At 31.2% G+C, this 15,339-nt stretch overlaps 1 protein-coding gene across 2 annotated transcripts in view; it reads right to left on the reverse strand.

The window, feature by feature from the left end:
• The window catches only part of LOC129940987 (carcinine transporter), a 72,976-nt gene that overhangs the window by 12,079 nt on the left and 45,558 nt on the right, over positions 1-15,339 (reverse strand). For both annotated transcript variants that reach the window (XM_056049523.1, XM_056049522.1), the window contains exons 4-5: positions 7,416-7,578; positions 407-583 (exon numbers count right to left, since the gene is read on the reverse strand). In XM_056049523.1, the coding sequence (XP_055905498.1) occupies positions 407-583; positions 7,416-7,578 (340 nt within the window). The remainder of the gene's footprint in view (positions 1-406; positions 584-7,415; positions 7,579-15,339) is intronic.

Below are 15,339 nucleotides of genomic sequence, written 5' to 3' on the forward strand. Positions count from 1 at the left end.
TGTTTGTGGTTTGTGCAGTAGAAAAAAAATAGATACAAAATAAAAAGGAAAATGAAAAGAAAAAGAAAAACGGAAGGAAAGGAAATAGAAGTAAAATATGGAAGGATTAAACTCGTTTGTTGGTGCATTTTGGGCTATGAATGGAATGGTTTCCGCTTTAATGTTATTTTTCGGTGATAAATGGCTATGCGGTTTAATGTCAGGAAAAGAATATACAATGGGTACTGTTACAAACATATATCTATTTATTTGACTCCCTTGGGTGGGCCTTTTACGATTCAAATAGGGAGGTACAGATATAAATATTTGTTTATTTTATTTTATGGTCAGTGAAAGAAAATGAATGTGATTATTTCTGTGTGTGTTAGTTTTGTTCTGTTTCAAAGGAGACGTATGTTACACTTACTCGCCTGAGATTTCCATTCCGACAATGAGAGGTGACTGGAAGAGACTATTGACAGTAAGTGCTACCAAACTAGACGTAATCAGGAACATTGTGAATGATGAGGTAGAAAATATTGAAAAAGATCGTCCAATTGTTGCCAATACAACACTGATGTAGTAGACCACTCGACGACCGAACCTGTAAACAAAATGTAAGTCATCAAAGACCATTTCAAAAATTGCAATAACATAAATGATTTCTAGCAAATATATTAAATATATCTTTTAATTTGTTTAATGCAAACAAATAAAGAAAAAAGAATTAAAAGATTAAAAAGTATTCTTTTTTTTTTAATTAATATTTCGGATTTACGAAAATGCTTATTACTTATGTAATTTTTTAACAAACTTTCATGTAACTTGTTATGTCCACTTGATCGAGCTTTCCGGAAACCTTTCTTTTTCTTTGTCAGCCATATTTCGAGAACCACGACTTCGAATGCACTTTTTAACGGAGAATAACATCAAAAGATGCAGAAAGATAGTCAAATTGACTACCATTTTAATTCCGTCTGTCTAAGATGATTCAACTCAATTCAGTTCGATTGAACAATTTCAGATTCAAATTGTCAAAATTCGTTGTTGCCTTGGTGAAATTTTAAATTGATTTTTATAAAATATCTAAATAAAAGTTTCAAATTGGCTGATTTTGAATAAAATTCTTACTTTTCTTGCTTTTTTCAAATGTCGTAAGCTTTGTCGGTCACAGGAATGTGTTTTTTTAAAAGAAACAAAGTGAACTAAAAAAATTTTCCAGTCGTTTGTGTAAGCGTCTGGTAGCTCTATTCGGAATAAACAAATTTGTTTGAAAACGACTATCACATTTTTTTGTGATAGCTTTGTAGGTATCAATTTGACCATCACCTTATGTAGATCAAATTCGATCATTTTGATTGTCATTTATCAACAATCACCTTAGCCGATTCTACCCCTTAATATAATTATTTATCACCTCGAATGTTTTGAGTACTAAACAGTTTTTTCCTTTCAAAATAATTTTATATATCAAATCTGCTGAAATTTGTAGAAAAATTTAAATGACAATTTGCTTACAAAAAATAAACAAACCCAGTGAAGATACTACTAAATGTTGGCAAAACTTGATTTGCAACTTGTATTGTTTTTTGGAACAATGAGCGGTTTTGATATCAAACCCTATTTTATCTTACAAAAAATGCTGTTAGTAATATTTTTAAGACTTATACAAATATTGACAGACGGGTATGAATATAAAGTTATCAATATATATAACAATTTTTAAATGAATGTATAAGTTCTAATGATCTGCTCAGTGAGTTCCAAGCTGGCTTCAGATCGGGATACTCCACCGTCGATCACATTTTGGTACTTCCCTCGATTTGATGACTCGTTACTATAGAGAAATAAGGAACTATTTGTAAAAGACTACCAAATCATCAATGTGAATTGAACAATGCTTATCAGAGTGGTTCCAAACGAAATCGGGATTTAGACAGGGCTGTGCACTCAGTCTAAGTTTGGTTGCACTATTCATTGAAGATAATATAGTCGAAGCATGAAGTTCTTTTTTTCGCTGACGACATGACAGCTAATGATAAATAAGCTTGCTGAATATTGTAAAAAGTGTGGTTAGTTTAAATAAATCCAAAGTTATGGATTTTAAGAATGGCGGAGGAAGATCGTGTGCAAGTGAGCAGTTTCACTATAATGGTGAAAGAGTAAAGTTGGTTAGAGAATACATATAACTTGGAGTCTTCTTTACAAATAATTTGAGCATGAGCATGTAAAAACATCTCACTTAAGGCAAAAATTGCTTTAAACATTTCATGGAAGCAATGCTTTAATAATAAGAAAACTTCGGAGCTCGGAAATATGAACAAGTTAAAAAACTGGTCAGATTTTCATCTTCCTTCGAGTACGCCAAACTTCATGATCATGTTGGAAAGGGGTTTATCACCTTTATTCATAAAATCATTCAAGCAGGTCGATTAGATCCTCAATACTCACTCAATACGATTACTCAGCATATCCTCTGTATATCGCCTTCCAAAGAAAGTAGTTCTTCAAACAATCAAATCTTGAAGTAGATGGTTTTAAGACTGGATACAACTAGCCGAGCAGGTGGATGTTGATCTGAACTATAGTAACCTTATCTCATGGAAACAAACTTTATATCGCTTAATAGCTCGTCTGGATGAAGTCTTAAGATAACAGCAAACAAAGCAAAATGAAAATGCACTGCACCGTATGATTAACAGAAGACTGTACTACAATCTGCGGAAAAAAACTACTTCCACGACAAATATACTATCGAACAATTTTCGTGCATGTTCCGGCTAAGAGGAGAACCCCATAATTTGAACTACATTCCTCACCGCGAGGATTTACTGATTTTATGCAGTCCGTGCAACTTGAAAGAGCCCGAGGATGTTTTTTATTTTATTGGACGATGTGCGTTATTGAGAGAAATATTATTACTTATTCAAGGTAGTGAATTTTTTTCGAATACTGAAATAAACAGACTGCTAGAGGAAATGGATGTCACAAAGTTGTATGCATATTGCAAGAAAGCACTTAAATAAAGACACCAAATGAAGCGTTTCAATCTTAAGCTACACTTTTTTTTGAATCTATATAAAGCTACTCGTATGCTTTGAGCTGTCAATTTGTCAATGTTGTGGACAAAATCATAACCTCGATATAGTTTGATGGTAAGAGTAAAGAAGTGGTGGCTTCGAAGGTAATTTCTTATTTTGAATAACTTGGTTAATATAAGCTTTAAGGTACAGAATTAGGCAACTTTTTTGACATTAAAAAAACATGAATGATAGATTAATTTTAATTTATCAAAAAGTAAAAACAATATTTTGGTTTAGAATACGAACAAGACATTATTTGTAATTTGTAATGGGTCCGATTTGTCAAATTGAAAAGTTTGACATTTCTCGACGTTTCAAGGTCCCTAGAGTCAAAATAAAAGATTTTAAGAAAAATGTATGTGCGTGCGTATGTATACAGATAATAAGGCAGAACGATGCAATTACATTATACAGTTGCTTATGCCTAATCATCATGGCAAGTTACAGGATTGAATAACACGTTCCAATGATAAAACTTTATTATGAAAATGACAGTTCGTTAACGCAAACGTTGCCCGCATTGCGCCCATATTGCGGTAGATGTGGTGGCCTTCACAGTCAACTCTTGGTGGCCAAATTTGAGACGTTCGGTTCAGTAAACAATTAGCTAACACCAGTACGTTCAAGGAATGCAAGATCAGTGACAGTGTACAGCAGAACCCGAGGCAGTCTATTTCTCGCCGTGCACTAAAACTCGACATTGAGTCGGGACTTGAGCCTACACCCGTACAAGATCCAGCTGACCCGGGACCTCAAAGTTCATGACCATAGACAACACCGTTTGTTCGCTGACTAGGTTTCGAATCGTTTGGAAGTGGACCCCAATTTTGGACGAAAAATAATTTTTATTGACGAGGCGCATATGGTGAATGGCTGTGTTCACGAGCAAAATTGGGATCACCAGGTGATCACCAATGCAACCATAAAAAGTAACGGTTTGGTGTGGATTTTGATTCAGTGGCGTAGTTGGCCCGTACTTTTTTGAAAACGACGTTGTGGCGCTACGTGCCACACAGCAAACGCCACGATTGAAATTTTTTATGAACGATTTGAGGATAAGGTTATCTCTCGCAGTGGTGATGTGAATTCATTCCGTTAGACTTTTTCCTGTGGGGGTTTCTTGAAGTTCTAGATCTATGCAAATACACTACAATCGACCGATGTCCCAAGAGTGAACATAAAGTAGGCCATCGCTCAAATTCAGCCGGATCTATGTAGAAGAGTCTTTTAAAATTGGACCACTCAGATTCGTGGCACCGACAGCGACCGTAAAAAGACGAGGTGGGCATTATAATGATTTTAAATTCCACACTTAATGGCATACAAGAGCCTTTCCAATAAAACAATTATTTTATTAGTACCTCACACACAGCTTGTCTTATTCCATTATTAAAAAGAGGCTGGGATGCGACCCACACTGATAACTTTCCATTCCGTCTGTCGATTTGTCTTGCATAAAAGTTTGTCTATAAGTACTCGTATCAATTTTTACCAAATTTGCGTATAATTTTTTGTAGATTTTATTTTTTATGAAAAAACGGACTGTTGGATTTTTATATAAAAATTACTGAATATCGAAAACAATATTTTTTGCGAAATAAAATAAGTTTGAAGCCAATATTTTTAATTTTTGAAAAGCTTTTTAAGTCGAAAGTAAATTTTTACCAAGTTTTAGTATTGTTTTTTTTTTAGATTTTCTTTTTTTGTGAAAAAACTGTCAAATTCGATTTTTTTCAAAATCTTACCGAATGTTGAAAACAATATTTCTTATAAGAAAAAGTTAGTTTGAAGCCAATATTTAAAATTTTTGAAAAGATATTAGAGTCGAAAATCAATTTTTACCAACTTTTGTTAATTTTTTTTTATATTTTTAATTTTTTTACAAAAACTGTGAATTTAATATTTTTCAAAATTGTACTGAGTGTTAACAACAATAGTTTTTGAAAGATAAAAGTACAATTTTTGAAAAGATAATTGAGTCGAAATCAATTTATACCACTTTTATACATTTTTTTTAGGTTTAATTTTTTGTAAAAAAAACTGTCAATTCAAAATTTGTCCTAATATTGTAAACAATATTTCTAATAAGATAAAATAAGTTTAAAGCCTAAATTTCAAGCTTTAGAAAAGATATTTGAATTGATATTCAATTTTTATGTTATGTTTTTTTAGATTTTTATTTCCTATAAAAAAACTGTCAATTCGATTTTTCTCTAAAATTTTATCAGATGTCAAAAACATTATTCTTCGTTGCACAAAATTGATTTGGAGATCAAATCATATTTTAGTCGTAAATTTTGGAGGTAACTAATTTTTTTTTCAGTTTTTTTGATTAATAAAAAACCCGTTAAATGGATTTTGTTTTTTCAAAAAATGTACTTCTTTGATATCACGCTACAAAATATTTTGTACAATTTAATTGAAGTCTGGCGTTTTTGGTTCGTAAGATATTTAGGGTTAACCAAAATTTTCAATTTTTTTTTCAAAATGCTATGGTAAAAAAACCACCCACGCAATCTTCTTGAGAGCCCTTTCTGCATCTTTCTGCCTTATTATCTGTATAAAAAAAAATCGATATCTCTTCTGGTTCTTGAGTTATGGACGACGAAAAAAACGTCGCGAACGTAAGGAGGTAGGGACATACAGACGTACGGACATACGGACGTACGGTACGAATACACGCACGGACAGACATCTTTCTTAAAATCTTTTATTTTGACTCTAGGGACTTTGAAACGTCGAGAAATGTCAAAATTTTCAATTTTTTTAATAATCGTTGAATGACATTTTTCAAAACTATATTTAATTAGTATTACGTCACATTACATTTATAATATTAAATGTAATTAAAGTCGCTTCGAGTATTGGTTTGTGAGATATTTGAGATCAACCAAAATATTTTGTCTTTACGAAACGTACGGACATACGAATTTGAGCACGCACACACAGACATCTCTTTTAAGATCTTTTATTTAAATATTCTAGGGACCTTAAAACTTAGAAAACAAATTAATATTTATTAAAAATAAAACACATATACGCTCAAGTACACAAGTGCATTTGCGCAATTTGATTTAAAGACTATACTAATAACCAATTTGCTTAAAGTTTGTTACAAAATCATTTTTTTTTTTCAATAAAATGGAAAAATTGAGGAACTGGTTGTAACTTCAAGAACTCCAAGTTTCTAGATTTGGATTTGAGCTCAAAAAATTGATCTTGATCTATTCGTGAAATATTGGTATTTATATGAAAAGCGAAAACTAATTGCATAGAAAATAGGTTTCTTTCAAAAACTTGAATAAATTCCTTAAAAATCATTACATTAACTTGAAAAATCTGTAAAAAAAACTTTTGCGTAGTTTTCTTTAAAACAAGAGTGGCAGGGAAAAAAAAACAAAAATTCAACATTTTTATTGAAAATTTTTGTCTCAGTTATGCAGCAATCACATCGTAAAAGAAATATACAAAATACGAGTATATAGAAAAATTAAAATATAATTGAAAAACAAAATTATACTTTTCCCTTTAATTGATTTGCATGTATCATAATTTTTCAAATTCTCCAAAAATTAAGATTGTACGATCAATGAAAAATTGTAACGATGCTTCATCTTCAAAAAAATTCTGTTATATAAAATATATACTCGAGTATGCTGTTAATAAGTTTAAAAGAAATATAATTCAGATTTTCCCTTTTAACCTATTTTCATAATTTTGTCCACATACAATTGTGAAATATGTAATTTTACTATTATTACCTCCACGTCATTTCGATTCCAACTCTAGGTAAAATTTATTTAAATGGTGATAAATGAAAACAGATGTATAACATTTTGGAACTTTCATGATTTCAGAAAAAAACACGGGTCAATAAATTAAAGACAACGAAATAATTTATAATTCATAAAAATAATAAATTCAATTTAGGATAACTTTCATTTTATCTAAAATTTTGTCATTTCCAACCGAATGCAATTGAAAATTTGTTTTGAAAACTGAACACAAATTTAAATTTACAAGAAATCTCATTTATATCTGAAGCAACTTCCTTCGAGAAACCCAAAACTATCTAAAGTGTTATTATGTAGAATGTTTTGAAAACACTCAAACCCGATTCCACTCGCAAACTAAACATTCACAATAGAAAAGAAAGAATATGTCCTGAATATATATTCCCCAAAGGATGTTAGCCCAATTGAATTTATTTGATTGCATGTGAATGCGAGTAAGAAATAACAAAAAAATAAAATAATATAAAATAAAAATCATAGGAACGAAAAATGTATCTAATTTGATATTAGATACTGTATCTATAAAGAAAAAAGAATACCAAAACCGCACTACACTTACGTGTCACCCATTTGGCCAAGGACAAATGAACCAATCACTTCGGTCACTCGGCTAACCACAAACGTATTGGTAACGTACATATCCTTGTCACAGACCCAATGCTCTTGGGTCGGAATCGTCCGCTCGTACCATGTCTTATCGTAACTGTAGCCATAAGGACACTCTGCAAGGATATACAAAGAAAAAAACCAAAATAAATGAAAATAAGAAAAATAAAATAGAAAACATAGAAGAAATCAGAAATAAACATAAAATAAAAGAAGAACAAGAAGATTGAAAAGGAAAAAAAAAAGAATCCGATTGCCGGATACACCGACTGACGATAAATGCCACCCCGATGTCCCGATGCGATGCGATGGCTAGGGCTTGGGAATAGTACACCACCAGAACCACCACCAATTCACAATGGCCCACATCACACAGGAGAACAACTCGAATGACGACGATCAACTTCAGGGATTTCCCTTTTTGATTTCTCCCATTTTACTCGGATTTTTAATGATAAGCCTGGCCATAAGTTTCCTCTCAGGTTTTCTTTATTTGCTTTTTTCTCTCTTTTTTATCTGTGCTTTTATGCCACAGTTGCTTTCTGTATTTACTTTAAGGACTTATTTTCTATATACAACAGGTTAAGTCCTACTTGGTTGAACTGTTGCCAGAGTTACACAATTGAATCGATTAAATTATTAATGTCGTAAGATTTTATGGCAATCGGTTGTAATAATTACGGCTACGGGTTACCTACTTTTCCAGCCATCTGAAGGCGCGACTAGCTCACATATTTTCATACCAACCTAAGGCTATAGAAGGATAAAGAAGTTTTAGAAAAATGCCAATTTATGCAGGATTTTACACAATTCAATGGAGCGGATATTTTAGGACTTAATGCGCGTTCTTTATTTTTATTTTTTTTTTCGTAGGTATATTATCGGAAAACTGGATAAAAGTTTGATTTTATCTTAAAATGTGGGCAGGTTTTTATGATCAGGCCACGCGTTGCGTCCTCGTTGCCCATCAGAAATGGAAAGAAATTGTTTTTATTAACAACAATATACGAATCATGGTTAGGTATTAGTACTTTTTTATACGAGCGGAAAAGGTTAGCGGTCGGTTAAGTGAGCAGTGGATTGAAAAAAGTTAATGACAATGGGAGAGTTTTATTATTAAATGGGTAGTAATTTTAATTTTACATGGACTCGGTTACGGTTTACCGGAGAAAATTGTTTTTAATAAGGACATACGCATCATTTGATATGGAATCCTGCCTATAGTGTAATAGGGTCGTTTATGGTATAAGCCATAGATGGTACTATTCTGGGCTGGACGTTGGACTTATATCTTTCTTAAGTGTGGTGTGGAAATAATATGGTCGAAAGAACTTAGCTTGAAAATGGAATAGGAGTGGTCAAAATTAAAAACAGGATAAAGGATAATAGAAACAATTTCATATACATTTACTTGCGACAAATGGGAAATATATGGCAAATTTTCATCCGTACAAAATTTCAAGCACGAGAACATGATATTACGATAACAGAGAAGTCGAAAAAAGTGGGTCCCCAATTCCGTCTGTCTGTGGTCTGTCTGTACTCGCCCCTACAATTCAAACGATTAGGTCGATTGATTGCAAATTTGAGAATAAGGCGATTCGCGTTAGAAGTTTTTATCAGGACGTATTTTTCCCAAAATGAGGCTGGTCAGGCAGTAACTGTTAATGGTGTTCACCATCAAAGATGACAACGAACTTTTTATGGTCCGAATTGGGCACCAAGATCATGTGATTTGACACCGTGGGAATTCTTTCTTTGAAACTATTTAAAAGAAAATGTGTATGTTGATAAGCCAGCCACAATTCAAGACCATCGGATTGAAATGTGCCGACGATTTTTTGTTTCAAACAGAATTGAACCATACTAATATTATGAAAGTTTTAAAACATGACAATAATTTTCTAAATAATTTAATCACCCTTTATAATTTCTTGCATATACTTAGTAAAAAGATTTATAGTTATCTGTGAAAGTCTTAGAAGTCACCAAATTTCTTGACATTATTAAAAAATTGTAGAACTTTTTTCGGTATCTTTTTATCGATGGAATCTATGGACTGCAACTGTAAATTTACTCACTAAGCTTTTATAATAAAGAGCATTAAGAATTTGAAGACGCATTGATGTCTATCGCCAATAACTAAGGACTTTGCAAAATAGTGTCCTTAGAAATCTGTATTGCAAAGAATTAATAAAACAAATACTTTACTTCAAACATAAAGTATAACCGTGGATTTCTGACTGCAATCGATTATTTTATAATTGTGGTCATTGACAATTTTGATAACTTTTATTCATCAGCCAGACAATAAAAACGTATTGCGAATATTAGGACTTTTCTGAAAGGGCAAAGTGTAGAAGATCACGACAGATTTTTTTTTGGCGGCTTTGGACCCTCAGTAATTCTGACCTTGAAACCTTTTTTCAAACTGTCCATACTCTAAGTATTAATTTAAATCATCAACTAGGTTCGTATACGAAGATTGGCTAACGTTTTGACTTTTTTTCGATAAAAAAATCTGAAATCAGAAAACTGATAACCTTTTGTCAAATTATACCCTAACGATGTTAACGGAGAAACATTACATGTTGAATACTGGAATTTTAAAAAAACACTTGAAAATTTGTCGACACGAAAGTGACAAAACTGACAACATTGTAGAACTTAATAATTATTTTAAAAAGAAACTTTTTAAATGACACTAATAATTTTCTTTAGATGATTCAAAAAAGTTTGACATGTTTGTAACTGATTTCAATCAAAAGCGAAGATTTAAAGATCTAAAATTGATTTTTAAAATGTGATCAATGATTTTTCTTATCTCAAATCAAGAAAAAGACTCCTTTAATAAACATTTCTCTATTTAACCTCACATAAATGTAGCCTGTGTCACTTTTTTCTTATCAATATATTGTGTTTTAAATTACATTCTGAACAACTTTTTTTAAAATTTTGTTATTTACATTTGTTTATTTTTGAATGTTTGTTTTGTTTCTATTTTAACATTGTTTATGTTTATGTTTGAAATGTTGCAATAATGATTTATCTTTTTAATGCATTAACAAAATTAAAAGAATTAAATCAATAATAAATCATAGTCATGTCATTTTTTCTGTATACAATTATTATACAACTGTAAGAGAATCTGTTTTAAATTTACTTTAATTCAATAATACTTTTTATTTGTTATATAAAGGGTGTCCCAACATTAACGCAAGATTTGAATTTGCCGCCATTTGTGAGTGAAGTGTTGGCAACCCTGAAAAAAAGCAATTTCACAGCTAACAGTATAGGGTTATTAAAAATGGAGCGTTACACGATAGAACAACGTGTCTTCATTATTAAAGAATATTTCAAAAATAGTGAAAGCTTGGCAGCTGCAGTTCGAAAATTTCATACAAAATATGGTCGGAATAGTGTTTTAACTTCGTCAACTGTGAAGAGATTAATTGAAAAATTCATGGAGACTGGATCCGTTGGAGACGTAAAACACAACAAGCCGTTCAAATGTGAATGTCGAAGCAGTGCATGAGAGTGTTGCTGACAATCCAGGAACCTCAATTCGACGTCGTGGACAAGAATTGCAAATTTCAAGAACCTCTCTACAGCGTATACTCACCAAAGATCTGTGTCTAAATGCTTACAAAATTCAATTAACACAACAATTGAAGCTTAATGACCATGGACAGAGAAGAGAAGAGTTCGTTGAATGGATTATTGAACATCAACAAATGGACCCTGATTTTTCGAGCAAAATCATCCTAAGCGATGAAGCACATTTTCATCTTGATGGCTTTGTCAATCGCCAAAATTGCCGCATTTGGGGTTCGGAGAACCCACATGTGATTGTCGAAAAACAAATGCATCCACAACGCGTGACTGTATGGTGTGGATTTTGGGCTGGAGGCATAATTGGGCCATATTTTTTTGAAAATGATGCTGGTCAAGCAGTGACTGTTACTGGTGCTCGATATCGCGACATGATTACACAGTTCTTTCTGCCAAAATTGGAAAACAAGACGGTGCCACATGTCATACAGCCCGTGAAACAATTCAATTACTGCATGAGACATTTCCAAGTCGTGTACTCTCTCGTTTTGGTGATCAAAATTGAAATCACAAGTCTATGTCAACAAGCCCACAACCACCCGTGCCTTAAAGGAGGAGATTCAACGCTACATCAACGAAATTTAGCCACATTTATGCAGAATGGTCATGGAAAATTTCAACAAAAGAGTGCGCATGTGCATGCAAAGCAATGGAGGCCATTTGTCCGATGTGCTATTCCATACATAACCCTATCCTATGTACTTTACGAGTCAATAAAAATATAACTATCAAAAGACTAAAAACAGCGTTTTCTATTTAATTCCAATCTTGCGTTAATTTTGGGACACCCTTTATAAGCTAAGTTTGTCATGTATAATTTTAATTTTAAGATTAATTCGAAAACTGAGAGATCAAATAAAAATAACTAATATTTCTTAAGATTGATCTTTAATACTGAAAAGGCCATAACACCACTAATTTTAAAATAATTATACTGCGTTACATTTTGGATAAGTGTCCAGTGCCCCCAAAAGTTAAGGACGATTTAATAACTTGAAAGACAAATATCATCGGTTCCATTAATTTTTGCATTTATTTACATGATTTTTATGATTTGCATTTGATGAGTGTGTTTTTGAACTTGTTTCAGAAGTTCATAAGATAAATACAAAATATTATGAGTAAATAAAAGCACATATTCAAGAATCTTGACGGTAATTTTTTTACTTCAAACGAAATATGTGTTGTGACTACCAATCATTAACTAAATTAAGGATTCAAAAACTCTTCTTTGCCCGTTTTCAATGAAAAAGGTTGTTCAGTAAAGTTCTTATAATAATATAATAACTATTTAGAGACAGAATGAATTGATATTGTAATAATATTTATTATTTATTTATTTATTTATTTATTTATTTATTTATATATTTATTTATTTATTTATTTATTTATTTATTTATTTATTTATTCATCAAGCAGAGACACAGCTCTTAAAGACTACTTAGAACAATAGTAAGTTTATATAAATAATAATAAATAAAACAAACAATAAAAGAATGTACAATTAACATTAAATACCGAATTTTATTTAACAATTTTTTTTAAAACAGTCCCTACTTAAATATAAATTAAAATCGATAGCATTACAAACAGAATTAGCTTGTCTTAAACAGCGAGTTAAGGGTTCATTGATTCCATAATTGACCCTATAAAAGGGTACACAAAATAAACGATTATTACATAATTCACGACAAGGAACATGAAAGCAAGCGAGGCAATTGATATTATAATTTATTAAATCTGTTGCAAGCATTACATCGAAATAAATACGTCGTGATTCTAGGGATAGAATACCCAACAACAAACACCTGGTGTTATATGAAGGCATATCCGTGTTCCAACGCAATATCCGAATTGCAATTCTAGTAAAGCGTTTCGGAATTCGTTCAATTCTCGCCGAATAAGTTTTATACATAGGATTCCAGGTAGATGAGCAGTATTATAAAATTGAGAGAACATATGAAAAATATAATGCTCTAAAAGTATATTTATCAGAAAAGTCTTAAGCGTTCCTGGAAATAAATCCAAGTATAGAACTGGCCTTAGAAATAATATAGTCAATGTGATTAGCGAATTCGAATTTTAAATCAAAGATTACACCCAAATCTTTTTTCTCAGTGACTAGTGTTAAGGTTGACCCAAGTAAACTGTATGAAAACATAATTGGAGAGGTGCCGCGATAGAATAATATACTATGACATTTAGAAACATTTAAATGAAGATCGTTGTTAGAACACCAAACGGAAATATTATTAAGATCATTCCGCAGCTTTATACAATCGGAAATAGAATTAATGCGCAGGAATAATTTAAGGTCGTCAGCATACATCAAACAAGAACAATTTTTAAGACAACTGGGAATATCATTGATAAACAAGAGAAAGAGGAGAGGACCCAAATGACTTCCTTGTGGGACACCGGAAGTAACAAAAACAGGGTCGAAAGTAACATTATTAATACGAACATATTAAATTCTGCTAGTAAGGTAAGATTTAAACCATGTCAATAAATTGGAATGAAAACCGATGATATGCAATTTGGAAATTAATATTGAGTGATCAACTCTGTCGCGAAATCAGTATACACCACGTCACATTGGTTTCCTTGTTCTAGAGCTTTGAGAATATAATTACTAAAAATTATAAGATTAGTTGTAGTTGATCTTCCACTGATAAAACCATGCTGCAAAGGCGATATTATTTCTTTCACAGAAAAAAGTATTTTTTTATAAATAATTTTTTCGAATAGCTTAGGGATCACAGATATTTTGCAACGATAGTTGGTTACATCATTTTTAGATCCTGATTTGAAAACGGGATAAATAAAGCAACTCTTCCATTGGTTTAAAAAGCAACCTTCACGGAGAGATTGGTTGAAAAAGATTTCAAGGGGGATTGCTAGGGAAATAGAGCATTTTTTTAAAACAATAGGAGCAATTCCATCTTACCCATAGTGTTTATCTTCATGTAACTTTAAAAGTTCACAGATAATATCTTCTTTATCAACTGATAATTGGTTTATATTAACCAATTGAGATGAAGACATCAATCAAGGCCTCGTTTGATTAAAAGAAGGATTAAAGATGGATTGAAAAAAATCAGCAAAAAAATTACAGATTGTGGCCGGATCACTAGATGTTTGACCATTATAACGTATAGAATTCGGAATTCCGGTGGAACTATTTTTGTCATTTATAAACTTAAAAAACATTTACTATTTCTTTTTACTTTAGATTCAATACTTAAAATATATTGGTTGTATAATAATTTATTGAGAAAATTGAATTCACGATTACACCGAAGATAGTTGATGTATAGACTATTATCATCCCTAGAATCACGATAAAGATTGAAAGCTTTATTTTTTGGATTATTCAAATTAATAATCTTTTTATTGACCCAGCAGGGCTTAGTTTGAGATTTCTTCAAATATTAAGGAGTATATAAATCGATTGTCTCACATTAAAAGAGTAAACGATTCCTCCACGTCAACATTTTCAAACATAGAGAACCAATCAACCCTATTCCAAAAATTTTAGACATTAAGAAAGTTACATTTATCATAATTATTATGTTTATGTTTTAAATGCTGCAATAATTGTGTATCCTTTTAATGAATTAAAAAATATCATTTGTTAAAAAATGAAAAGAATAAGTATCAATTAAAAATTTATAATTTTTATATCTTAACATTTTAACATTTGCATGTAACGCAGGGGTTCCGTTTTCAAAAAATGCCCAGGGACCCCAAAAGGATAAACCTTTGATTTTTTATGATTTTTTACTTCATTACATTAGATTTATGTCAGAAGTTCATACAAAAGTAGCATTGAATAAACAAATGCATGACATTATAGAAAATAATCACGAATTTCAATGTTAACTTTTTTACATAAAAAGAAAGAGATCATGTGTTTTGTCATTATAAATCTTAAATTTAATGTAGGAATCAACAATTTAAAAGAACAAAATCCTAAGAATCATGCTTACAGTTTTTTGTTAACTCAATTTTGCCCCCCTTTTTAAAAACGTTTTTTTCTTGAAAATCATGCTGTTTTCTTTTTAAATCTGGAACTTTATTTATTCGGTGAAGTTTTTTTATATACAAACAGCTTTTTAAAGTTTTTACAGAAAAATGAAATTGATATTATGAATAAAGAAATTATTAACTCCTCTTGAAAGTTCCAATATACAATATCTTCGGCACATAAATTGTGCTATTGGTGTACAATTTACTCTGGTTACTAGAACATAATACCAAAAATA

This window comes from Eupeodes corollae, chromosome 1, assembly GCF_945859685.1.
Source record: "Eupeodes corollae chromosome 1, idEupCoro1.1, whole genome shotgun sequence".
Taxonomy (NCBI): domain Eukaryota; kingdom Metazoa; phylum Arthropoda; class Insecta; order Diptera; family Syrphidae; genus Eupeodes; species Eupeodes corollae.